This window comes from Pan paniscus, chromosome 10, assembly GCF_029289425.2.
Source record: "Pan paniscus chromosome 10, NHGRI_mPanPan1-v2.0_pri, whole genome shotgun sequence".
NCBI classification, from domain to species: Eukaryota; Metazoa; Chordata; class Mammalia; order Primates; family Hominidae; genus Pan; species Pan paniscus.
The window spans coordinates 15,956,017-15,983,234 of NC_073259.2; the positions used below are offsets into that span (position 1 = coordinate 15,956,017).

The following is a 27,218-nucleotide window of genomic DNA, read 5'->3' on the forward strand; positions in this document are numbered from 1 at the left end:
TTCTACTTTTTATATTTCATATAGAACTTCTAGAAATTAAAATGCAATACTGGACGGATGGGCGCAGTGGCTCACACCTGTTATCCCAGCACTGTGGAAGGCCAAAACAGGCAGATCACCTGAGGTCAGGAGTTCCAGATCAGCCTGACCAACATGGAGAAACCCCGTCTCTACTAAAAATACAAAATTAGCTGGGTGTGGTGGTGCATACCTGTAATCCCAGCTACTCAGGAGGCTGAGGCATGAGAATCGCTTAAAGCTGGGAGCCAGGGGTTGAGGTGAGCTGAGATTGCACCATTGCACTCCAGCCTGGGCAACAAGAGTGAAACTCAAAAAAAAAAAAAAAATACAATACTGGAAATAAAAACATCATAAACAAGATAAATACTAGATTAGATTACACAATGCAAAAGAATAAATCAGGGATAAGAACTATCCAGAATGAAAACAGAAGAAAGCTTCAAAAATATGAAAAAGGACCAAACAGTAAAGAATTAGTGGTTAGACAATACAAGAAAATACACCACATATATAATCGGTGTCACAAAAGAACATGAGAGACAATATGGAACATAAAAAATATATATGGAAAAATATTAAAAGTATTTCTCACTCAAAAAGAGTCAGAAAGGAACATTCAGCATACTACTATAAAGTTTTATACTACACAAGAAGTGATATAATACTATTTAAAGATAGACTGTGTAGGGAAGTTTGGATAACTTTTAATATAGAACAACCAATAAAAACAAAAGAAAAGGTTATTGCTAATAAGCCAGTATTGAAAAAAAATGAAGTAATTTTAAAAACTCAATATAATTGAAGGTAGTAATTATGGGACAAAGCAGAAACAAAGAGAAAGATTATAGATGTAAATTCAACCATTTGAACAATTACATTAAATATAAATGGTCTGACTACAGTTAATAGACATATAATATCAGATTGGATAAAGAAACATTATTCAATGATATACTGTATTTGTAAAGCCATTTACGTTTATATGAATAAATAATATACTAACAGTTAAAATATGGAAATTATGTACCATGTAAACATTAATCTAAAGAAACCAGGAGTGGTTATATTTACGCCAGACAAAATGTAATTCAGAAGAAGAAATATTACCATGAATAAAAAGCAGTATCACATAATGATAAATTAATCAAACATTCCAGAAGACATAAAAACACTAAATGTGTGTGCATCTATTAAGTGGGATTCAAAATGCTTAATGATTAAAAATAAAATGAAATTAGAAAAGACACAAAATTACATTTGGATATTTTAACTCTCTTTTCTTTTAAAAAACATTTTCTGATGTATATTTGTACATATTTGTGGGGTTCATGTGATATTTTGTGGCATGCATAGAATGTGTAATGATTAAATTAGGGTATTTATGATATCCATAACTCAAACATTTGTCATTTCTTGCGTTGGAAACATTGCAAGTTCTTTCTTCTAGCTATTTTGAAATATACAATACATTGTTTTTAACTGTAGTCACTACTGTGCTAGCTAACATTAGAAGTCGTTTATTTTATCTAACCATGTTTGTACCCAATCTCTCTTTATCCCCTCCCCTCCATATACGCTTTCCAGGCTTTGGTAACTATTATTCTCCTCTCTACTTCTATGAGATTGACTTTTCAAGCTCCCACCTTTAATTGATAAAACAAAAAGAGGGAAAATTAGTAAGGTTACAGAATAATTTATTAACAATATCAACCAGCTTAACTTTGTTTGCATGTTTAGAGCAAACACTACCACTAACAGCAGCAGAATGAAGATTCTTCATAACTGCATACGAAACATTCACCAAGTTCGTTCATACACTGGACATAAAACCAGACTCAATAAGTCTTGGAGGATAGAAATTATGCACAGTATGTTCTCTCATACAATAAAAATAAATTAGAAATTGTTAGCAAGATGACACTAGAAAATCCACTAATATTTAGAAAATTAAAAGCATGCCTCTACATAAATCCATGAGACATAAAATTACAAAATATTTTAATAAAAATTAAACACCTATCAAAATTTGGGAGATGTGTTAATAGTGAGTAGAAAGATAATTATTTCATTAAGTAAAAAATAAAGGGTCTCAAATAATTGACTTAAGCTTTACCCTAACGTACTACCAAGTGAAAAATAAGTTAACCCCAAAAGAACAAAAGGAAAGAAATAATAATACAGCAGAAAAGTATGAAATAAGAACCTAATAGATAAAATTGATTACTGTGAAAGCCAGTCTTTGAATAGATCAGTAAGTTTGAAATAACTAGAGTTAACAGAAAAAAAGAGACAAGACAAAAATTATCATTATCTGAATGAAAAGGTGTGGGGAACATTTGCAAAAATCTTACAGATATTAAATGGAGAATGAGTGACTTATGAACAAATGCCAATAAATGTATTGACTCAGATTAAAATCAATTCCTTGAAAAATACAACTAAAGATGCCTATACAGGAATTAGAAGCCCTACATTGAACTGCATCAATTAAAGTTAAATTTTTGTTAATTATTTTGCAACAAAGGAAACAGTAGGTTCAAATGATTTTACTGGTTAACTCTTCCAAATCTTTAAAGAACACACTTCTCTTGATGTTTTTTTTTGGTTGTTTTTTTGTTTGTTTGTTTGTTTGTTTGAGGTGGAGTCTCGCTCTTTCGCCCAGGCTGGAGTGCAGTAGCGCGATCTCGGCTCACTGCAAGCTCCGCCTCCCGGGTTCACACCATTCTCCTGCCTCAGCCTCCCCAGTAGCTGGGACTACAGGCGCCCGCCACCACGCCCAGCTAATTTTTTGTATTTTTAGTAGAGACGGGGTTTCACCGTGTTAACCAGGATGGTCTCGATCTCCTGATCTCGTGATCCACCTGCCTCAGCCTCCCAAAGTGCTGGGATTACAGGCGTGAGCCACCGCGCCTGGCCTCTCTTGATGTTTTAAAACAAACTTTTCCAGAGAGCTTATTCAAAGAATAATATGAGAAAACTTCCTAAATCCACGTAATTGGACATTAAACTGTAGAAACACAAAGGACTCCAGCTAGGATGAACAATAAACATTGACACTGAGACTCATTATACCCTGTCAAAAGTCAAAGACAAAGAATCTTGAAAACAGCAAAAGAAAAGCAACTAATCATGTATAAGAAAGTTTCCATAAGATTATCGGCAGATTTATTAGCAGGAACATAGCACACCAGAATTAAGTGGGATAAGATATTCAAAGTCCTGGGAAAAAATGCTAACCAGGAACACTGTACCTACCTTTCCTCCTGGTAGTTCTGAGGAAACGAGGCAGTCCAGATGAGTGGGTTTCCTCTCAGCGAAGCACATCCCTCCACTAAGGGACTGTCAGAGTGCTTCGTTAAATGGGTCCTGTTCCCTGTGCCACGCAACTGGGTGAGACCCTCCAGCAGGGGTTGTCAGACACCCTATACAGGAGTGATCCTACTGGTGTCAGGTTGGTGTCTCTTGAGGTCAGAGATCCCACAGGAAGGAGCAGGCACTCATCTTTGCTGTTCTCCAGTCACCTTGAGTGACATCTCCAGGCGAGGGAGTGAACCAGTTGAATAGGCCTGAAGTGAACCCCCAGCAAAATGCAGCAACCCTACAGAAGAGGGACCTGACCATTGAAAGAAAAACAAACAAACAGAAAGCAACAACAATAGAATCAACAACAACAACAAAAATCCCCACAAAAACCCCATCCAAGGGTCAGCAGCTTCAAAGATCAAAACTGGATAAACTCGTGAAGATGAGAAAAAAATCAACAAAACAACGCTGAAAACCAAAAATGCCAGAGTGCCTCTTCTCCTCCAAATGATGACAGTGCTTCTCTAGCAAGGGCACAGAACTGGATAGAGGATGAGATGGACGAATTGACAGAAGTAGGCTTCAGAAGATGGGTAATAAAAAACTCTGCTGAGCTAAAGGAGCATGTTCTAACTAAATGCAAAGAAGCTAAGAACCTTGATAAAAGGTTAGAGGAGCTGCTAACTAGAATAACCAGTTTAGAGAGGAACACGCATGACCTTATGGAACAGAAAAACACAGCACAAAAACTTCGTGAAGCATACACAAGTATCAACACCCAAATTGACCAAGCAGAAGAAAGGATATCAGAGTTTAAAGACCACCTTGCTGAAATAAGGCATGCAGACAAGATTAAAGAAATAAGAATGAAAAAAAACAAAGCCTCCAAGAAAAATGGGACTAGGTAAAAAGACTAAAGCTACGATTGATTGGAGTACCAGAAGGAGACGGGGAGAATGGAAACAAGCTGGAGAACACACTTCAGGATATTATCCAGGAGAACTTCCCCAACCTAGCAGGACAGGACAGTCTTCAAATGCAGAAAACGCAGAGAACGCCACAAAGATATCCCACAAGAAGGTCCACCCCAAGACACATAATCATCAGATTCTCCAAGGTCAAAATGAAGGAAAAAAGGTTAAGGGAAGCCAGAGAGAAAGGTCAGGTCATCTACAAAGGCCGAGGATCCCTCTGCAGAAACCCTATAAGCCAGAAGAGAGTGGGGGGTCAATATTCAACATTCTTAAAGAAAAGAATTTTCAACCCAGAATTGCCCTACAGCCTGGGTGACAGAGTGAGACCCTGTCCCCAGCATCCCCCAAAAAAAGGGAAACAGAGGAAAAAGGAAACAAAATGACTACAAGAAATACAAGAAGCGCTGAAGAAAATGGCAATAGTAAATCCTTTCATGTAATTAATTAAGTATAAGTGGATTAAATTATTCAATAAAAAGACCCAGTGTGGCTGAATGAGTAAAAAGCCAGCTCTAACTGTATTCTGTCTATAACAGAAACACTTTTGATGTAAGGGCACGCACAGTCTGAAAATGAAAGGACTGAAAAAGAAATTCCATGCAAATGGGAACCAAAAGAAAAAGGGGTGGCCGTATTTAAATCAGATAAAATAAATGTTAAGTTATAATGATAAAGGATCAGATAACCAGGAGGACATAACAATTATAAACATATATTAGAGCACCCAAATATATGAAGGGAATATTAAAATAACCCTTCAAAGACAAGACTGTCCACTGTCTACAGTATCCCATTCTGGATAATTCTCAACATCCAATATTCAATACTTAATTCTGGGTTGCTGACAGTAACATCTCACTGTTGAATTTTGATAGCAGAAGGAATAGAATAATAGCTTTCTTATTTTTAAACCTTCTAGAAAGGAAAAAAGATTTGACAATATCAACTGCTTGAAAGATAGGTTTAGGACCTACTCTGCCATATATAAAACACATTAGTAGGCTGAGTCTGACAAAAACAGAATTAATTCTTGATGTCTCTGGATAAACATTTGAAAATCGTATTGAATTTAGTCTGGGATCTATTCTCTTCAGAAGCTCTGCTTTTAAAGAAAGAAGACAGACTTGTTTCCTAAGTCTGTCTCAGAAAAAAAGAAATCTTCTGAGTTAGAATCTTTATTAAATACATCATTATAAATTAAATTAAATATGTATATCAATGTTCACATTATTTTCACAGATATAGCAATTTAAACCTGGCTAAGATTCCTGAAATATTTCCTGAAGGAAAATAGCAAACAGAAAATTCCCCAAAAGCTCTTTGGAATATCAGCATGCAGATTAATATAATTTGTATTATGTCTATACATTCTAAGTCCTATAATAAAATGTATTTCCATAAATAAAATTTTCCCCATTCAAATAAGCATCATCGAGTAAGTAAATATCCTAACAATGAGACTAAATCTAATTGAATTATCAACAGAGCTCAAATTGAATGGTGTTTTCTGAATGAAATTTTTCGCTTTACTGGGTTCTGACAATATAATTCAAAGCTAAGCAAAAATTTACCCTTTTTTCTAGGGGAGAATAGGATGCTTTGCAATTTTATTATGAATTTATAAAGACATACCCGTTCTTTTATTATGTTTTTACATCTTTGCAAAATTGACTGTATCACTGACACAATCAAAGATTTAAAGTTATTACTATTCCTTTAAAATTCCAAAGGTTTTCTTCAAACTTCTCAAGTTTGTGCACACCTCAGAATCAAAATGCCAATTTCTGCAATCCTGGCTCAGGATTTTCTAGAATTTTAAGCCACATATTTAAAAACACCTTACCAGCCATGGCTTTTCGAAATTTAACCTGGTATTTCTCCTTTTCTTTCTCAATGAGTGGATAGTTGATTTTGTGACTGACACACCAAAGACACTCACTTCTTTCGGGCTAGAGGAATTTCGACAAATCTACTTATCGAAAATGGAAAGCAAAGACATACAACTAAACATTAAACATGCTATTTCATACAATGTCTAGTAAATAGTATTTTTTTATATATCAATTCCCCAGAAATCGCACCACTGTGCAGAGGAAATTTCAAGTCTGTAAAGCATAATTCTTTGGTTCTATAACTGAAATATTAAGATAAATTACTTTTAAAACAGATAACTTTCAAGGAGAAAAAAAGGAAAAACAAATTATTCTTTCAATTAAAAAAATTTTTAATATTATTTCCTAAACCAGTGTGGAAACATACAATTTTGTACACATGAAATTCCACAATGTGTGCATAATCAGACCTCATATGTTTAATGAAATGCTTTTTTAGGAAACATATTTCTTCAGTGTAACAAAATATTTAATATTTGTAATAGATTTGTAAAGTCATTTCCAGTCATTGACTCACAATTATAGATTTAAATTTTTTGCTAGCAAATTTATTTTACATCAACAAATTCTATGTTTGTATTATTGTTCTTGTAAATGTAATCAATAGTAAGCTATGAACTTACTGTAATCAGTAGTAAGCTATGAACTTATGTGTGTTAATATCATTTCTAATAAAAAGCTGATTGAATTTTAGTGCAAGCTGTATCAACACAATTCCTAAACTTTCAGATTTCTCTTCACATAATGTATGAATGATCAAATTTTGTTTGCTGGCAAGTATGAGAACTTAATCTTCTCTTTTCCTCTTTTCTAATATATTTGTCAATATCTTTAGATCAGTCTCATTTTCTCTACCAGTGTTTTATTCACCTCACTGCCCAGAAAAGTTTCCCACTTTATCCTTTTCATACTATTTCTCTTGCCAAGAAATATATTTACAGATATTGCTTGATTTTAAAACTTTCCACTAAGCAGTTCACATAAAATTCAGGAGATTGTTCCAGCCAAATAGTCAGTAAATAGCACCCTGAACCATATCGACGTCATGGGCTGAACTACACACCTCCCCTAGAAGCCACAGAGGTTCCACCACAGTCTTGGCAGCACTGGGGTTTGCTGTATCTCTACAGGGGTGAGCAGAAACATCCATTGCACACACTCAACCACTCATACACAGTCATTTTTCTACTTACTATTGTTATTCTAAGTTTTTATATACCTTCAACTTTATTGCTCCTATTTAACTTGTAAGTGCTTTCTGAGCATAGAAGTTACACCACCTCCTTTTGAAATTCATCATAGCCCCCGGGAGCCAAGAAATATCTGTTGTTGTAGCTTTCTGGAGCATAAAAAAATGTTGACCAGAAAATAGTATATCTTTGAATGTGCTGTCTTGTACAAAATATTCTTTTCATTTTTTTATTTGACTCAATATTAAATATCCCAGAAAACGACTTTCAAATGTGCAAACACTGGGCAGCCTAACATTTTGGATAATGTCCATCTTACATACTCCTAACACAGTCCAGGCTTACACCTAGCTTTGCACTGGAACTCTGACTTCTGTGACTTGCTCCCCTATGTATTGTAAGTACCTTAATGGACCATGCTTACTTAACCTTTATAACCCTGGGGCTATCACAGCAACTGGCCACATATGTTAACCCAATAAATGTGAGTTCAGTGAATAAATAAATGATATAGAATTGATGTCATTTCCCAGAGCATCTATTCATTCTGCACCACCGATAGAAAAGCACAAAATGATATTTAAGATACAATATAGGTATTTCTTTTTTTTTAACTTTTCTTACAGCCATAACTTTTAAGCAGCATGAAGAAAAATAGAAGTCTTTGTGAAAGGCATGTAATATATAAAAATTAAAATCTAATATGTTTGATTTTGTTAATTCGTTTTTTTCAACTTTTATTTTGGATTCAGAGGGCACATGACAGTGTGTGACATGGGTATATGTGTAATACTAAGGTTTGGGATAAAGATGATCCCATCACCCAAGTAGTAACCATAGTACCCAACAGGTAGTTTTGGGTACCACGCCAGCCTCTCTCCCATCCCCTGACAGTCGCTAATGTCTGTTTTTCCAGGTTGATATATTTGTGTACCAAATGTCTAACTCCCACTTATAAGTGAGAATATGCAGTGTTTGAGATTCTGTTTCTGCATTAATTCACTTAAGATTTTGGCCTCCAGCTGCATACATACCGCCACAAAAAACATGATTTTATTTATCTTTATGTATGCATAGTATTCCATGGTGTACGCATACCACATTTTCTTTATTCAATCCACCATTAATGGGCACCTACATTGATTCTGTCTTTGTTGTTATGAATAGCACCATGAGGGACATAAACATACATACGTCTTTTTGATGGAACAATTGATTTTCCTTTGGTTATATACCCTGTAATGGGATTGCTGGTCAAATGATAGATCTGCTTCAGGTTCTTTGAAAAATCTCTAAACTGCTTTCCACAGTGCCTGAATTAATTTTCATTTCTACCAATAGTGTATAAGTGTTCACTTTTCTCTGAAACCTCAAGAGCATCTTTTATTTTTTGACATTTTAATAACTGCCATTCTGACTGATGAGAGATATAGTTATGTTCTTAGCAAAAGGGTTGACTGAATTTTGTTAGCATAGTTTGTGCCTCACACTTTCCATGACTTCTTTCTTTTTCAAAATCCCTCTCTTAATTTCTGTTTCTTCTTTCAAACCAAAATGAAACCAAACTGACGCCTCAAGCTGATAAACCTAACCCCAAACTCTGTAGGTATTAAGGAGTAAACTCAGACAAAAATCTAAAAACTTGGAAATTTTTCCATTATGGTTTAACTAATGTTTCCAATATCAGTTTTTCTTTGGTATTTAATTGATTTAACAACTTTTTTTTTTTTTTTACAAAAGCATGCATCAGTTGTAAGCTATTCCATTTATACTTTTAAGAAGTCCTTTCAAACAATTTTAGTTGTCACATGTTTGGATTATGATTTTATATCAAAATATTCTACTAAATAACCACTCCAACAGAATATATAGCATTATGTTCTAAAAATAGCATAAACCAGCTAGTCAAAGAAAGATTATTTTAGTTACAGATATTAACATGAATAGAATAAGATAAGGAAATAAGATAAAGTGTCTACATTCCAAATCCCTCCTCAGTCTATTTTAATGAGATGGAAATTCAGATTTCCGTAAAATTTTCTTCTCTTTTGTTACTTCTGAAATTCTGAAGAAAAATAATAATAGATATCTTTATGTAGAGATCAGGGTTTTTTAGGATATGCACAAAGATACATTTTTAAAAATCAGTCATTTTCTTTATATTAATTTTTCCTATCTTTTGTAATCAATATTATAGGAAAATAAAACAAAAATAAATTAAAATTACCTTTTGCATTTCTAAAACTGGTTATGTATAGAAAATTCTCCCAAGAAGTGATTTTCTTGTGACAGAAACCACAGATCTATACACCTGTCATCTCTTTCGAATAAGCTGTGATTAAATTGAGAGAATTAATTTTTAAAAGCAAAGTCAGAGAATTACAGTTATCTAAAAAAATGAAAATGCCACGATTAATTATCAAAGCAATAGGAACAGAACGCATATTAGCTGAAACTTTATTCTTTCAGGACTTAAACACTAGGAATTTAGTTCCTCAAACACTCACGGCCACAGTCTTAGTTCCTGCTTTTATTTTCCAAGTCATAGATTATTTTGACCATCTGATTTGGGACATTTTCTGTTTCATTGATCCATTTTTTTCTGAGTCTTGTCTTATAATTGTCAGATAAATAGTGCTTAAAACACTTTATAAAAGGTTATTCTAGCATAAATTACACAACAGGTTATCCAGATTCCAGGGTTTCTGTGAAAATGTATATAAAGAAAATAAATTAGAAAGGATTTAGTGGTTACAGGACTCAGATACATCATTTCATATGACAGAAATAATTAAAATCCGGGAAGTAAAAATTTACTGAGGCAGGAAATAATTTATCATTGTATGATTCCAGAGAAAAATTAGCTTGATAAGTGAATTTGATAAAGATTTATATAAGGAAAATCAATACTGAAAGTTTCTAAAATATAGGATCTTCCTAGGAAGAAGCTTTTAGTTATAAAGTCTGTAATTTAGATGAAAAAAAGTCCCGATAACAATAGGTGAGTGAAAATGGGAAAATAAAAGAACTGTTGCATTTCTTCCTGCTTTATACAGTTTGGTTTTTAACTTGTGAATTTTTGGTATACTAGTTCAATTTTTATTTGTTTTTAGGATATTTAAATCAGTTTGAAGTGCTGCATCGTATTTTTCTGTGTTTCATGATTGTTCTTCATGGGGCATTTAAAAAATCAGTTTGAATGTTTTAATTCTGTATTCTTTCCATAGTATCTTCGTATATTAATAGACTAAAAATGCTTTTTGTGGACTGGAATGATAGTTGGAGCACTGTATTGGATTCCTATGTCAAGAGTGTCCTCTTCTGTCAAAATATTGCAATGTATTCTCTTAAATGAATGATTTGGGGGAGAGAAGTTTCTTTTGTTTTGTTTTGTCTTTTGAATGTCATTTTGTCTATCCTAACACCTCTCTTCAACACATACACACACTTCCTTTTTCCCCTCATTTACTGAGCAGATTTTAAATGTGCTTTTTCCTTTCTTATGTTTTACTCTCTTCTCAGAAGTTTCGTTTTCCAAGACTAACTCTTCAAGTCCAAAACACACTTTCCTTCTGCCCACCAATCTGATCCTTTTGGAATTCCTTTTTAAATTTTCACAATTAGTGTGGTCTTGCTCTTTCTGAGGTAGTTGCCAGTTTATCTGAAACCCCTAGGGCACCATGAGAGGATAGAGATGGGATCTAGGAATAACTCCACTGTAAGGTTTTTTTTTTTTAATTTACAATAATTTGAAGTTTTAGTATTTTCTGACCCCTAGTCATGCTAAAGACATACATTTGTCTGCTTTCATTTTTATTTTTGCATGTAATCTATATATATATTTTAAGGCTATTGTAGGAGAATTTAAATTTAAGCAACTACCATTAGCTCTTTCTGTATAGTTTTATTTCAGTGGGTACCTAGGTTTCAGCAGAATTCTCTGCTGTCTACTTGTTTCTGAAATTATAAAGGGAATAACTATCCCCGCCTTGATTTTTCTTATTCTTGGCCTAGTTTTCATGAATAAACCACAAGAAAAAAGACATAATATTATCAATATTTTGTACTTCTACAGCCTAGTGAACCAGTACATTTTAAAAATTTCTTATATCAGAAGTTACAGCCCCATCAATTTATAATGCAATTCATTCGTAGAGTAATTATATTGCTAAGAAGCCATGTTATAACAGCAAATATAGAGAATTTCAGTTATCAAAGAGAATATGAGATTTTATTTTATTTTACTTTGAGACAAAGTCTCACTCTGTCACCCAGGATGGAGTGCAGTGATGCCATCTAGGCTCATTGCAACCTCCGTCTCCCAGGTTCAAGTGATTCTCCTCCCTCAGCCTCCCGAGTAACTGGGATTACACATGTCCGCCACCACTCCTGGCTAATTTTTGTATTTTTAGTAGAGACGGGTTTCACCATGTTGGCCAGGCTGGTCTCGAACTCTTGGCCTCAAGTAATCTGCCCACCTTGGCCTCCCAAAGTGTTGGGAATATAGGCATTGAGCCACCATGCCCGGCAGAGAAAGTGAGATTTTAGATTATTTGATTACCAAAGCAGAACTGGAAGGAAACAAGGATCAGCCAAGGCTTTCCTGACTAGTTTATTTAAACATGCCATTTGATAATGCAAAATATCCTTTCCTGCTTTATTATGATTACCTATAATCAAGTACTATGCATGTAATTTACTCATTCACTATGTGTCTTCTTTCCACTAAAGGTCATTCATGTGAGCAGTGACTTTTCTTTGTTTTTTCTTCTTTTGTATTCTCAGACCCTAGATGCATGTTTGGCATAAAAAAGATTCTTAATAAATATTTGTTTACATAATTAATGAAAAATTTGTTTTAAAACTTAATGTAAATATAGTCTTACATTTTGTTAAATATATATTACATATAGCTCTGATTAAAAGATTTAGATAAAGAGACAATTAGAATTCCACTTTTTCTGGTGGAAGTCTGTTATTTACCTTGCCTGATTGCTCTGGCTAGGACTTCTAGTACTGTGTTGAGCAGTAATGGTGACAGTGGGCATCCCTGTCTTATTCCAGTTCTTGGGGGCAATGTTTCCAACTTCTACCTGTTCAGTAAGATATTGGCTGTGGGTTTATTATAGATGGTACTTATTATTTTGAGATATGTTCCTTCAATGCCTAGTTTGCTTAGGGTTTTTTATCATAAAGCGATGTTACAGTTTATCAAGTCCCTTTTCTGCATCTATTTAGATGATTATATTGTTTTTGTTTTTAATTCCATTTATGTGGTGAATTATATTTATTGATTTGTATATGTTGAACCATGCCAGCATCCTAGAAATAAGGCTCACTTGATTGCGGTGGATTATATTTTTGATGTAGTGCTGGATGTGGTTTCCTAGTATTTTGTTGAGAATTTTTGCACCTCTCTTCATCATGAATATCGGCCTGTAGTTTTCTTTTTTGTTGTGTCTTTGGCAGACTTTAATATCAGAAACACTGGTTTTAGAATGGGTTAGGGAGAAATCCCTCCTCCTTAATTTTTTGGAAGAGTTCATGCAGGATTGGTACCAGCTCCTTTTTATACATCTGGTAGATTTTGGTTGTAAATTCGTGTGGTTGAGAGTATGATTCCACACTAGAAAATTCTAAAGATTATTTCAAAAGACTCCTAGATTCAGCAAATGACTTCGGTAAAGTTTTGAGATACAAAAATCAGTGGCATTTCTATGCACAAATAATGTTCAAGCTGACAACAAAATCGAGAATGCAATCTCACTTACAATAACCACAGAAATAATAAAATAACTTGAGATTCATCTAACCAGACAGGAAAGCTCTCTTCAAGAAGAACTATAAAACATTGCCAAAAGAAACAATAGATGACACAAACAAAAGTAAAAATATTCTATGCTCAAGGATTGGAAAAATTAAATACTGTTAAAATGTCCATACTATTCAGAATAATCTACAGACTCAGTGCAATTCCTATCAAATTACCAATGTCTTTCTTCACAGAACTGAAAAAAAACTATTATAAAATTCATGTGGAACCAAAAAAGAGCCCAAATGTCAAACAAACAAACAAAAAAGCTGGAGGCTTCACATTACCTAGCTTAAAACTATACTACATGGTTACAATAACCAAAACAGCATGGTACTGATTAAAAGAAAACCAGACATATAGACCAATGGAACAGAATAGAAAACCCCAAAATAAACCCACATGGTAAACTAATTTTTATATTAATATAAGGATGCCATGAAATGACAGTCTCTTTGGCAAATCGTGTTGGGAAAACTGAATATCCATATGTAGATGTTGGATTCATCATACACCAGGCACAAAATCAAATCAAAATCAACTGAAGATTTAAATGTAAGAACTAAAACTTTTAAACTCCTAGAAGAAAACATACAGGAATAGTTTACATATTAGAAATATTATATAGAAACAACTTAAATCTAGGAATATCCTAATAGACTGTACTAAATACACTTTATCTGTTTTTTATCTCAATCTTTTATTTTTATTTTAGAATCAAGAGGTACATGTGCAGATTTTTTTACATAAATATATTGCGTGATGCCAAGGTTTAGTTTTCATTTGACCCCATCACCACATAGTGAGCATAGTACCCAATAGGTGGGTTTCAACCCCTACACTCCTCCTTTCATCCCCCCTTTTGGAGTTGCAAGTGTCTATTGTTCTCATCTTTATGTCCATGTGTACTCAATGTCCAGCTCCCACTCATAAGTGAGAACATGTAAGTATTTGGTGTTCTGTTCCTGTGTTAATTTGATTAGGATAATGGCCTCCAGCTGCATCCATGTTGCTGCGAAGGACATCATTTTATTCTTTATTATGGCTTCATAGTATTCCATGAGTGTATGTGTACCACATTTTCTTTATCCAATCCACTTTTGATGGGCACCTAGGTTGATTCCATATCTTTACTATTGTGAATAATGCTGTGATAAACATACAAATTCCAGTGTATTTTAGTAGAATGATTTATTTTCCTTTGGGTATATACCCAGTAATGGGATAACTGGGCTGAATGGTAGTTGTGTTTTTCATTTCATTGAGAAATCTCCAAACTGGTTTCCACAGTGTCTTAACTAATTTACATTTCCACCAACAGTGTATCAGTGTCCCTTTTCTTGGCAACCTCACCAGCATCTCTTATTCTTTGACATTTTAATCAAAATGCCAAATTTGAATCACCATAGTGACTGGTGAGAGACAGTATCTCATTGTGGTTTTGATTTGCATTTCTCAAAGATCCCTTGATCTGTATGTCTGTTATTATGCCAGTACTACTGTAGCTTTGTAATAGTTTTGAATTCAGGGTGTATGATGCCTTTAACCTTGTTTAATCTTGTTCTTCTTCCTGGAGATTGCTTTGGCTATTCAGTGTCTTTTGTGGTTCTACATGAGTTTTAGGAATATTTTTCTATTTTTGTAAAAAAAAATGCAATTGTGATTTTGAACAGAATTGCCTTGAATCTATAGATGTATTTGATTACATTAAATTTTCATAAAAGCATAAGTAACCAAAGCAAAATTATATAAAGTGGGACTACATCAAACTAAAAATGTTCTGCACAGCAAAGGAAACAGCAGAGTGAAAGGCAACCTATAGATTTGAGAAAACATTTGCAAATAACATATCTGTTAAGGTATTAATGTCCAGAATATATAAGGAACCTCTACAACTTAATACCAAAAACAAAAAATAGCCCAATTTTAAAAAATGGATGAAGGACTTGAATAGACATTTCTCCACAAAAGACATGCATGTGGCCAGTGGGTATATGAAAAAATGCTCAACATCACTAATCATTAGGGAAATATTCTAAGATGCTACCTAACACCTGTTAGGATGGCTATTTTACATATATATATATATGGATACATTCATATATCCATATATTCATTCATATATACCCAGAAGAAGGAGATGAGCCATCCTCTCACTTTCATTTATTACCCTCTTCCTTAAAACGAATATATCCATATACATATATATGAAGATATATATGTTGGTAAGAATGTGAAGAAATTGGAACCCTAGCACATTGTTGATAAGAATGCACTATGAAAAAGGTGTATAGAGCTTCCTCAAAAATTAAGAGTAAAACTACCCATATAACCCAATAATATCACTTCTGGCTATACAGTATATCCAAAAGAATTAAAATTAGTATCTTGAAGAGATATCTGCACTCCCACATCAATGGTAGGATTATCAAGAATAAATAATATTTAAACAACCTAAATGTACACTGACAGATGAACAGATAAAGAAAATGTAGTATGTACATATGATGGAATATTCTTCAGCCTTAAAGAAAGAATATTCTGCCATTCATGACAACATGAATGACCCTTGAGGACATTAAGCTAAATAAAATAAGCCAGTCACAGAAGAACAAATGCTTTATGATTATACTTATATGAGTTATCTAAAGTAGTCAAATTCATAGGAACAGAGAATGGTGGTTACCAGGGACTCACTTTCAATTGGTTAAGTTTCAGTTACGAAAGACGAATAAGTTCTAGAGATATACTGTACCACATAGTACGTATAGTTAGCAACAATACGTTGATCACTTTAAAATCTGCTAGGAGGGTAGATCTCATGTCAAGTGTCTTACTTGCCCCCTGCTCCCAAAATAAAGGTACTCAAGAAAAACTTTGTAGATGATAAACATGCCTACTATCTTCATTGGGTGATGGTATTACGAATGTATGCATATGTCCAAACTCATCAAATTGTATACGTTAAAAATGCAGTTTTTTTGTATATAAACTATACCTCAATAAAGCTATTGTAATAAATCTCCAATATAGCATCTATTAATGGTCATCACTCCAACATAATTTGAAGAAATGAAAATTATAATATAAACCACGACATAGCTATTTGTTTCGAACAAAAAATAAATATATTAATAATTAATCTTCTTAAAGAAGAAAAATATTTAGTGTAGAATTATTCAGTGTGTTGCTGGTTTTGTGTCTTCTTAGAAATGTAATAGCAGGGTGTATATACAAGATCCATTTTCACATAAATAGATTACAATGGTCCATTAATTTTTTAAGTATTTATCTGTAGTCAACTGAAAATATATTTTCGACGCGCCTCGCATGGGCCCAGGGGGCGGGGGTTTGGGTGGCTGCCCTCAGTATTGCCTGCACAAATATCTACCAAGTCTGCGACGAATAGCTCCAGCAACTTTGCACCGTGTTTTCCAGTAAGCCTACCGACAGGCACTGTGCAGATTCAAGCGGAGAGAAGTCCAAGCACTGAGGCCGCTGCTGCACCAGCCATCCTGAGCCCCTAGTCGACCTTCCGGCCTCCGCTTCCCCGCCCCGCACTAGGACCCCTGCAGACGATCAGGCGGAAGCCGGGGTGACTTTCTTCCTCTTTTGGCAACATGGCGGGCGGAGAAGCTGGGGTGACTCTGGAGCAGCCGCACCTTTCGCGTCAGGATCTCACCACCTTGGATGTTACCAAGTTGACGCCACTTTCACACGAAGTTATCAGCAGACAAGCCACAATTAATATAGGTACAATTGGTCATGTAGCTCATGGGAAATCCACAGTCGTCAAAGCTATTTCTGGAGTTCACACCGTCAGGTTCAAAAATGAACTAGAAAGAAATATTACAATCAAGCTTGGATATGCTAATGCTAAGATTTATAAACTTGATGACCCAAGTTGCCCTCGGCCAGAATGTTATCGATCTTGTGGGAGCAGTATGCCTGATGAGTTTCCTACAGACATTCCAGGGACCAAAGGGAACTTCAGATTAGTCAGACATGTTTCCTTTGTTGACTGTCCTGGCCACGATATTTTGATGGCTACTATGCTGAACGGTGCAGCAGTGATGGATGCAGCTCTTCTGTTGATAGCTGGTAATGAATCTTGCCCTCAGCCTCAGACATCTGAACACCTGGCTGCTATAGAGATCATGAAACTGAAGCATATTTTGATTCTACAAAATAAAATTGATTTGGTAAAAGAAAGGCAGGCTAAAGAACAATACGAGCAGATCCTTGCATTTGTCCAAGGTACAGTAGCAGAGGGAGCTCCCATTATTCCAATTTCGGCTCAGCTGAAATACAATATTGAAGTTGTTTGTGAGTACATAGTAAAGAAAATTCCAGTACCCCCAAGAGACTTTACTTCAGAGCCCCGGCTTATTGTTATTAGATCTTTTGATGTCAACAAACCTGGCTGTGAAGTTGATGACCTTAAGGGAGGTGTAGCTGGTGGTAGTATCCTAAAAGGAGTATTAAAGGTGGGCCAGGAGACAGAAGTAAGACCTGGTATTGTTTCCAAAGATAGTGAAGGAAAACTCATGTGTAAACCAATCTTTTCCAAAATTGTTTCACTTTTTGCGGAGCATAATGATCTGCAATATGCTGCTCCAGGCGGTCTTATTGGAGTTGGAACAAAAATTGACCCCACTTTGTGCCGGGCTGACAGAATGGTGGGGCAAGTACTTGGTGCAGTCGGAGCTTTACCTGAGATATTCACAGAATTGGAAATTTCCTATTTCCTGCTTAGACGGCTTCTAGGTGTACGCACTGAAGGAGACAAGAAAGCAGCAAAGGTTCAAAAGCTGTCTAAGAATGAAGTGCTCATGGTGAACATAGGATCCCTGTCGACAGGAGGGAGAGTTAGTGCTGTCAAGGCCGATTTGGGTAAAATTGTTTTGACCAATCCAGTGTGCACAGAGGTAGGAGAAAAAATTGCCCTTAGCCGAAGAGTTGAAAAACACTGGCGTTTAATTGGTTGGGGTCAGATAAGAAGAGGAGTGACAATCAAGCCAACAGTAGATGATGACTGAAGAACACCGGTTAAATAATACATTCGGATGGAGCTGGAAGTTGGAATTTCTCTTTAACAACCAAGGGGTTTATTTTCAAAGCGATATTGGGGAACTGATTTCACAGTTTGTTACCTTAGTAGGTAGCTGTAAGGTTATTCTCTCTTTTTTTTTTTTTGGTTATGAAAACTTAGGGACTACAATTAATATAAAAATTGGCATAATGTTGGATTGAATCTACATTTTGGCAGAAGTTAAGCATTCCCACATAATGTCAAAATTATACATTATGCAGTTTTTTTGTTTGTTAGTTTTATTTTGTTTTGTTTTTGAGTCTGGCTCTGTCACCTAGGCTGGCATGTAGTGGCATGATCTGCAACCTCTGCCTCCCGGGTTCAAGCGATTCTCCTGCCTCAGCCCCCCAAGTAGCTGAGATTACAGGTGTGTGCCACCACACCGGGCTAATTTTTGTATTATTAGTAGAGACGGGGTTTCGGCATGTTGGCCAGGCCAGTCTCTCCTGACCTCAGGGTGATCAGCCCACCTCGGCCTCACAAATGCTGGGATTACAGGCGTGAGCCACCTTGCCTAGCCCACATCATGCAGTTTGAAATGAAACTTTGCCACAACCAGCCTTTGCTGTAGCACACACATGTATCACCGAACCTGTTCGAAATAAAGTTTTTTTTCTTTTTCATGATTCGTCTTTGAGTACCTCCAGGCTGAAGGACTGTTGTACCAGTAAAAACTTAAAGGCACAAATTATCCTTGAAGACCCTCTCCCTTTTCTTTGGCCCCATATTTTATGTTGCTTTATCTTTGAAATTTTGCATGAAAAGGATGCAATGAATGGGTTCGAATTGCATGAAAAGGATGCATGAATGGGTTCGAATGAAATTGTCCTTTAGAGCATGATTACTTGTTCCCATGGGCAAATAATTTTCTCCCCTTGCTCTTCCTGGCCTGAAACACGGGAAACCAGAGTCAGAAGTTACCTCCCTCTCCCTGTGATGCCTTGAGATTTTTTTCTGCATTGTTTTATGCCTGAAATCCAATAGTCTTCCTCCATTGGAAAATACTGTTATACCAAATAATTCTAGGTGAGTAACAAAGAACCTTCTAGGCCTTCATTTTATGTTTTTTCTTAACTGTTATATGATTGTGACACAGATTATAATATTACTAATTTTTGGATGTTTCAAAAGGTCAATAAGTAAAAGATGTTAAAAAGCAAAAAAAAAAAAAAAGAAAATATATTTTCTATCATGTTCTTCTGATAAAGTAATTCAAACTTTAACCAGCCCTGAAGACGGCATTGTGATTATACATCCCTGGGTTCTACTGCTGACCTAAAGTAATATTAATCTCCATATATAACATTAAAATATATTCCCTTATTAGCTTAAGGGAATAAATGTGAATAATCAAATTTTTTCTTTTGTTAGTGTAGGGCAAATTAAAATTTTTCTGCTTTTTAAAGTTATGAAACCATAGACTCATAGAAAAAAAATTCTTCATATACAGGATTTAAGTATAAAAACTTGCGTGTACATATGTGTATATAAATTCTTGGAAAAGTTGTTAAAATCTCTTATATGTTAAAGCACATGAGAACAGTCAGATAAAATCTGACCTCCTTCAAAAAATCTAATATTTATGTGAGGGTAATATTAATACAATACTTATCTTCTTTGTTTCTCCATTTAATGTTGAGTGTTGAGGAGCAAATTAATTGTCTTTTAGAAAGTGGCAATCTTGCAGTGGGCAGCCTGTCTGCTACTTAGTGCTCTATTATTTCTCTATATCTATTGTTATTTTGTCCTGTTAAATGTTTACAGAAAGATTAACTATTGCATTACTGTGAGATTTTTATCAAGATTCTTATCGTTAGAATATTATTCTGTAATTCTGCCTATTCCTCCACAGTATTTTTCTAGCATTCTATCTATATGCCACCTTGAGGTCTTCATTTTTTTAACTGAGGTAATATATAGACACACTTAAATATTAACAGTATTATCTTACTGTCAGATGGCTTGCAAATATATTTCCAACAATCTTACCTTTCTTCTGAAAAAGCATCAATTTTTGCCAGTTAGAGTTTTAATTTTAAACCATCACAAATTTTTAAAATATTTACTATAATTTTAGCTTTAAAAACACTTTCAGATCATGACTTCAATTATATTTTATTAAAAAATTTTATAGTTTCTAATTCTCATCCAATTTTTATGCTTTCTAGTATATTTGGTATATAGTATAAAAGGAATGTATACTATGCCTCTATAACTATCCAAATTGCACAACCAATTTTCATGAAATAAATTATCCTTTCCCACATTACTTGAAATATCATTTGAATAAGAACCACCATATTCGTAGTTATATAGATTTATGGTTCATTTTGATAGCAATAAAAAATCTTAATCAGATAAATATCACTCATCACCATTAATTTCCAAAAAATTTTGATCATGCATGCATACATCCAAGAGAAGTATATGAATTTATTAGTAAATTAATTATAAATAAATTTATATTTAAAGCATGAAAGTCACACATAGATTTTATGGGCACATAAAGAACAATGTGTATTTTTCATTGTTATTTGCATTCTTCATTGTTTTCATCCTATTTTTTTCCATGGACATGACAGTAAGAGATCATCTTCCCTTAGAAATTTGATCTTTCTCAAATATTGATGGTGAAAGAAGTGAGCTTAATACAGTAAGTCATCTCTTTTTGACTACTCATATCATCCAAGGCAGTTTATCTTTTGTCCTACATTAGCACTGATAGGCTAAATATTGAATAGTCTGATGTATACTAAAATATGAAGATGTAACACATACAGTGAAAGGACATCAGGGCTATTATTCTTGTTTAAAATTAATAGTCCTTCCAGGTCTCTTTAATACCTACTCCCCTTCCTCTGCAGGTAAAAGGTAAACGTGCACCAGTACTAAAGGTACCTCCACCAAATGGGTCAAATAAGATGAGAGGAAAGCCCAAACAATTACCCTAACTCAGGACACACACACTTCTCATAAAGCACTTACTCGGGGTTAATAAAATAAACATACCTGCTCCTCTTTGTCATCAATCTTAATGAGACTAGAACCCAGATCTTGGCATGACTTCTTACTCTCATTCCAAGTTTTCTCTTCTTTTTAAAAATAGTAACACTTTTCTCCATAGCAGGACAATTTTCCTTGACAGGAGGCACAGCCTTTTTCTTGAAAACAAAAACAACCACCCACACTCCATCCCCAAGACCATTTAGAGACATGTACACTTTACGTACTTCATTGCTTACTTCAGAATGAATTACCAGAAAATAGCATTCCCCTGTGTGCCAAAAGTCTGTATGTTGGACATAGCTCTTCTACCAAATTCTTCAGGGAAAAATACTGTTGAGCCAGACAGCCTCTGACAGACCCAAGGCCACTGTTAGGATTACATTGGGAAATCTTGACTTCCCAAGTATAAACAAACTGCACCAATATGGAGAAGTTCTTCCTGCAGGAAGAAATCTACCAAAGTGAATATATGGCAATTATATTAATCCTAAGAGTTCTATATTGGGCAAACTTATTCACAAGCAAGTAAAATTTACTTACACAAGGAAGTAAAATTACTCAAATCAATATGAAAATAGGGTCTTCTTTAGTGAAATCAAGTGTTCAATTAAATATAATATAGAAAATAGATTTGATGAGAAAAAGCAAAATTAAAAGCCCTGCCAAAGATCAATGTAAAATTTTATTGAAATGGTGCAGAAGGGTTTAATTCTATGGAAAAAAAAATCTGTTTGCTATTAGCTTAAGTACTCAGTACATATTTGTACTAGATGGTAAAATGGAGTGATCTTTAACTCTAGAAAGAAGGTTTTTTTCTTTTTTCTCTTCTATATCTTGTGTTTTACATTTAAAGGAGCTCTGCAAAACTTTATATTATAAAGTTAATATCATGAATGGGTTTAATGGAAGATCATTTCATTATCATCATTTACTGAATTATTTTTATTGAATAGATGAGGTTTCACCATGTTGCCCAGGCTGGTCTCAAACTCCTAGGCTCAAGTGATCTACCTGCATTAACCTCTTCAAGTGCTGGGATTACAGGCATGAGCTACTGCACCTGGCATTTACTGAAATTCTAAAGAACAAAGTGAATGATGTTGATGAAGTGGAAGTACAGTCTGGGAAAAACATAAAATATTTTGAAGTGTCAGAACATAAAATGAATTTTTAAATAAAACCATTTATAAATTATATTTTTCAGTATATAAAACTAATTATTTATAAAACAAAAGATATAAACTGGAAATTTAAAGAATTTAGCTTTTACTCCATCTATCTTCAAACAGTTATTTCAAGGTTGTGATTAATATTTGCATTTAAAGGGATTTGTCTCTATGTTTAAGTTTATAACGGATTCATTGAAAGCACATGAGGAAAGAGCTTATACAGCTACTTCTAATGTGCAAAAGGAAAGTTAAGATTCCTTGAAAGAAATAGCAATTTCTTCCAAAAAGTCAAGAATAAAAAATGTAAAAGCACAGTCTATGGCTCTGTTAAAAAAAAAATCATCAGAGATTTCCTATACAAAGAGTTTTTATTTACAATTCTGCCTCTATTCACCATTGTTCATTCAAATTCGATTCTACTTGTAAAAATAAACCAACATCAATTGCATAATCTCTTAACGTTCCCAATTATAACAAATGGAGCTATTGTTCCATCCAGCAATCCACTCCAATATCTATATTCTAGACCTGAAATTAAAAGACAAATGAAAGACATCTGGTTTCTAAAAACTGCTATTTCCTTATAATTAATCAATTATTTTCTCCTTTCCTTATTGCCCACTCAAGTCCACATAGTGCAGCACTTTATAATTTTGGCAAGACATCTAACAATCTTGCACCATAGTCTTTATGCAATGAATATTTGTCATCTAAAAACAGTCAGCTCTGGAACATTCTATCACTCACCATCTCATCTTCCCAAGAGCATCTGAAGGCCAGCTGGCAAAAAAATCACAAAACTGTACAGATGCAGATTAATGCAGCTCCAAATTGATGGTTTTTATAATCATTTAGCCCCTCAACAGTATACAACCTACTTATTGTATCACTCCTTTTTCTCAATTCAACAGATATTTCTATTATTTAATATTTTTCTAAATTATCTACTGGACCTCCTTGACTGTCCTTTTCAGAAAATGCCCTCATCTGCTACTTGACATAGAAATAGTGACCATCAGGCATAAATTCCCTCATCTTCTTGCTTGTCCTCCAACAAATACACTGGTACCCATCCATCTATCTCAGAAAAAAAATTTATCTTCCCACTGAAAAACTCCAAAATTTCCATCCCTAGTGTGGATTTCACCCCGTTATGTCCTAAAGAATCATCATGTCTAGCTATTCCACTTCTATTATCATTTTTCCTCTAACATTTTCCCTCCAATGTTTCTCTTCTCTTGTGTATAATAATCTCAAGCCACTCCTGCTTCCCAGATTTCTATTATTTTTTTTCCTGCTCTTTAAAACAGAGTTGTCTTTTTTTAATTTTTAGACCTCGAGGTGCCCGATAGGATTATTCACAATATTTCATTCATAAGACACTTTTATCATTGCTCCAAGAACTTCTGTTTATTTATTTAGTTACTCACTTTGTTAGTTGTAACCCAAAACTATAGCTAGGACCATAACCATTACATTTATCTACTTGTATATTTCACTCCTTCCCGTCCTCCTACCTCATTCAAAAATGTAACTATCATACCGAATCCTATGTGATGAATTCCCTTGATTTATTTTATACATACTTTATTGCTTTGTTATTCCTTAAAATTATTTTTTGTTTTTAATGTTTTAACTTTATAAAATTGTATGACATTGTACAGAAAATTTGGTTTTTATTTTCACCTCATATTGTCATGCTCCTCTGGGAGAATCAAGGAGGTGAAGTAGATAATTTAGGTAAATATTATCCTACCCCTCCTCTGCTACTTCACATAAAACTAGTGACTATCAGGCATAAATCCCCTCACCTTCTTGCTTGTTTATACTAGGGCTGAAATCAACACTGGGGTGGGAGTTTCAGACTTGTTCAGTGGGAAGAGAAATTTTTTTCTGAGATAGATGGATGGGTCCCTGCGTATTTGTTGGAGGATTTGCAATCATTATCCCATTAATGGTTATTTGGGTAGTTTCGAGATGTTTCAAATTGTTAACAGCACTGCTGTAAATATTCCTGTAAATTTGCATTGTTGTACTTATGCAAATATTTCTCTTGGATATGTAGTTAGAATTCCTGAGCCATGTTCAGCTTTAGAAGATAAAATCAAACTGTTTCCCAAAGTGGTTGTATCAATTTATATTTCCTTTAATACCATATAAGAAGCATATAAGGCCGGGCACAGTGGCTCACGCCTGTAATCCCAGCAATTTGGGAGGCTGAGGCAGGTGGATCATTTGAGGTCAGGAGTTCAAGACCAGCCTGACCAACATGGTGAAACCCCATCTCTACTAAAAATACAAAAATTAGCTGGGCATGGTGGCGTATGCCTGTAGTCCCAACTACTTGGGAGGCTGAGACAGGAGAATCACTTGAACCTGGGAGGTGGAGGTTGCAGTAAGCTGAGATAGTCCCATGGCACTCCAGCCTGGGTGACAGAGTGAGACTCCATCTCAAAAAAGATAAATAAATAAAAGAAGAAGAAGAATCATGTAGCTCTACATACTTTCAACGCTTGGTAAATCTTTTTTCTTAGCCATAATTTAAAAAATAATTTTTTTGTACTCAGTGTCTCTGTTTCCTAATTGGCCAATAGGTTTTAGCCATTGCAATCTACTTTCACCATAGCTTACTCTCCCAGATACTCTACTATATTGGGTTCCCTCCTACTTGTCTCATCAAAATATCATTTTTTTTGCTATTTACTCATATTTTATTTCTAAATGTTGACTTATCCTAAAGATCATCATTCTGACCCCTTCTCTTCTAACATAATATAATACTCCCTGATGTTACAAAGCTTTTTTGTCATCTGGCTCTCCTTTCCTTACAATGTTTTCAAATACTTATTATATTAATTGATAATTCCACAATTTATATATCCAGTCCAGATATCTCTCTTGATCTCAGACATTTAATCCTTCCATATACATGCCAATGGTCTATGTCTGTTACTAAAAGCTCACTCTGGAGACACAGACCAATCCTTTCTGGTTGTCTCCAGTGATATACCACAAAGCACCTAAATCATCACCATTATCACAACAAACATAGTTTAATGTTCTTCTTGTGTTTTCTATAACATTTAATAGAATTATATCCATCAAGGTGTGAAGGCTGATATGAAATGAAATTACGGATTTCCTCCTCTCCCTCAACCACTGAATCCAATGCAGATTCCTGCAATTCTACGTTGTAAATATTTCTCATATAGGTTTCCTACCCATCATTGCTTTTTTTCATGATGCCAGTTTAGACAGTCATTGTCACTAACCTTGACTCCTAAAACAATTTCCTTTACATCCCCCCACCCACTTTCTGGGCTACTCAGATTGACCTCTCTAAAATCCATATCTGCTCATGTAACATGAGTCATATTGGTCCTTCACTTAAAATCATCTAATCGTTTTCTTTGCCTTTAGGGGAAATCTAAAAATTTTTAACATAGTGCAAAAGACCCTCATGAAGCTTCATACCTGTCCAAATCAATTTCTAGCCACATTTTTTATTACCCAAGAACTATTTGCAATTATAATACCTAAATCTGCCCTTTATTCATATTCTTCACTCCATCTACGTTAGTCTTGTTTACCTTCAGCCCCCTAATTCCTGCTTGTCCTCTACTTCACATCAATTATGATCTACAGGGAAGCTTTTATGACCTCAAGATGTTATATGACATTCATCTGATCCTTTCATGATATGATTACAGCACTAGCAGTATTTTATATTTCAATCTGCTTCACTTAAAAAAAACTTCTCCTTTCAACTGAGCTCATTGAAAGCTGATAATTAAAAAAAAATTTCTGTATCATCGGTGCCACATATAGTTCCTGACCTATAGAAGATACCCAAAGTTGTTTGTTGAATGAATGAACCAAATAATTAATAATAATCAGAATAAAGATATTGAAAGAAAGTGTAGAGTACAGTTTTGTAAAAACTGATGTGAAATATATCAAAACTGGTATATTTCAGTTTATTACCCAGGAATTGTTGGCAATTATAATACCCAAATCTGTCCTTTATTCATGTTCTTCACTCTATAACTCTAGTAACATTTTATTTGTATAGAAAGAACATCAAATTTGTTCTCTTTGTGATTTAAGCAGTATTTCAGTAAGATAAAAATGTAATAATCAAAGATTCTCCCAATTCGCTGGTCATATGCAAACCCCATTTTACACACACAAAAAGTTAGTGTTATTTTATATATAATATACGTATACACACACACATACTAACTTATACTAGTATACTACATGTATATATATGTGTGTGTATACATGGGTACACTATGTGTGTGTGTATATTATATACATACTACATACATACTAATTTATACTAGTATATATTAGCTTATTTTTAGTATAAAATAAGTGTTAGTCTACATATGTAAAATAGGTGTTAGTATATATATACACTAACATATTTTTAAATTTTATTAAAATAAATTATTTTAAAATTTTATTTTTAAAATTTCACTGATAAGTAAAGTGTAGTGTATCAGTGAAATTTTTGTGTAATCACAGCCATATGCTCTTTTGTGTGGCTAAATGATAAACAAAAACTAAATGATAACAACATAAAATCATTTTCATCAATATCATCAGTACCATTATGATTGCTAACATGTCTCTAGAACTTTATAGTTTACAAAGTTTCGTAGAGGTTCCACAGTTATAGTATCTCATTTTTCATCCTGTCTTATTGCTATCATATGAAATATGTGTAGCTGATACTCATGCATATATCATAAGC

The 27,218-nt window shown here is 34.2% G+C and overlaps 2 protein-coding genes and 1 long non-coding RNA gene across 4 annotated transcripts in view; 1 reads left to right on the forward strand and 2 right to left on the reverse strand.

Annotated features, from left to right (window-relative positions):
• Nucleotides 1-27,218, reverse strand: part of LOC100990924 (NKG2-A/NKG2-B type II integral membrane protein) — a 106,748-nt gene that overhangs the window by 43,816 nt on the left and 35,714 nt on the right. The gene's annotated exons all lie outside the window — the stretch shown is intronic.
• Nucleotides 1-27,218, reverse strand: part of LOC134728431 (uncharacterized) — a 67,069-nt gene that overhangs the window by 33,243 nt on the left and 6,608 nt on the right. The window lies entirely within an intron of this gene.
• On the forward strand, nucleotides 12,161-18,910 carry EIF2S3B (eukaryotic translation initiation factor 2 subunit gamma B). The gene has a single exon (XM_055095391.2). The coding sequence runs from the start codon at nucleotides 16,813-16,815 to the stop codon at nucleotides 18,229-18,231; it is 1,419 nt and encodes a 472-aa protein (XP_054951366.1). The 5' UTR covers nucleotides 12,161-16,812; the 3' UTR covers nucleotides 18,232-18,910.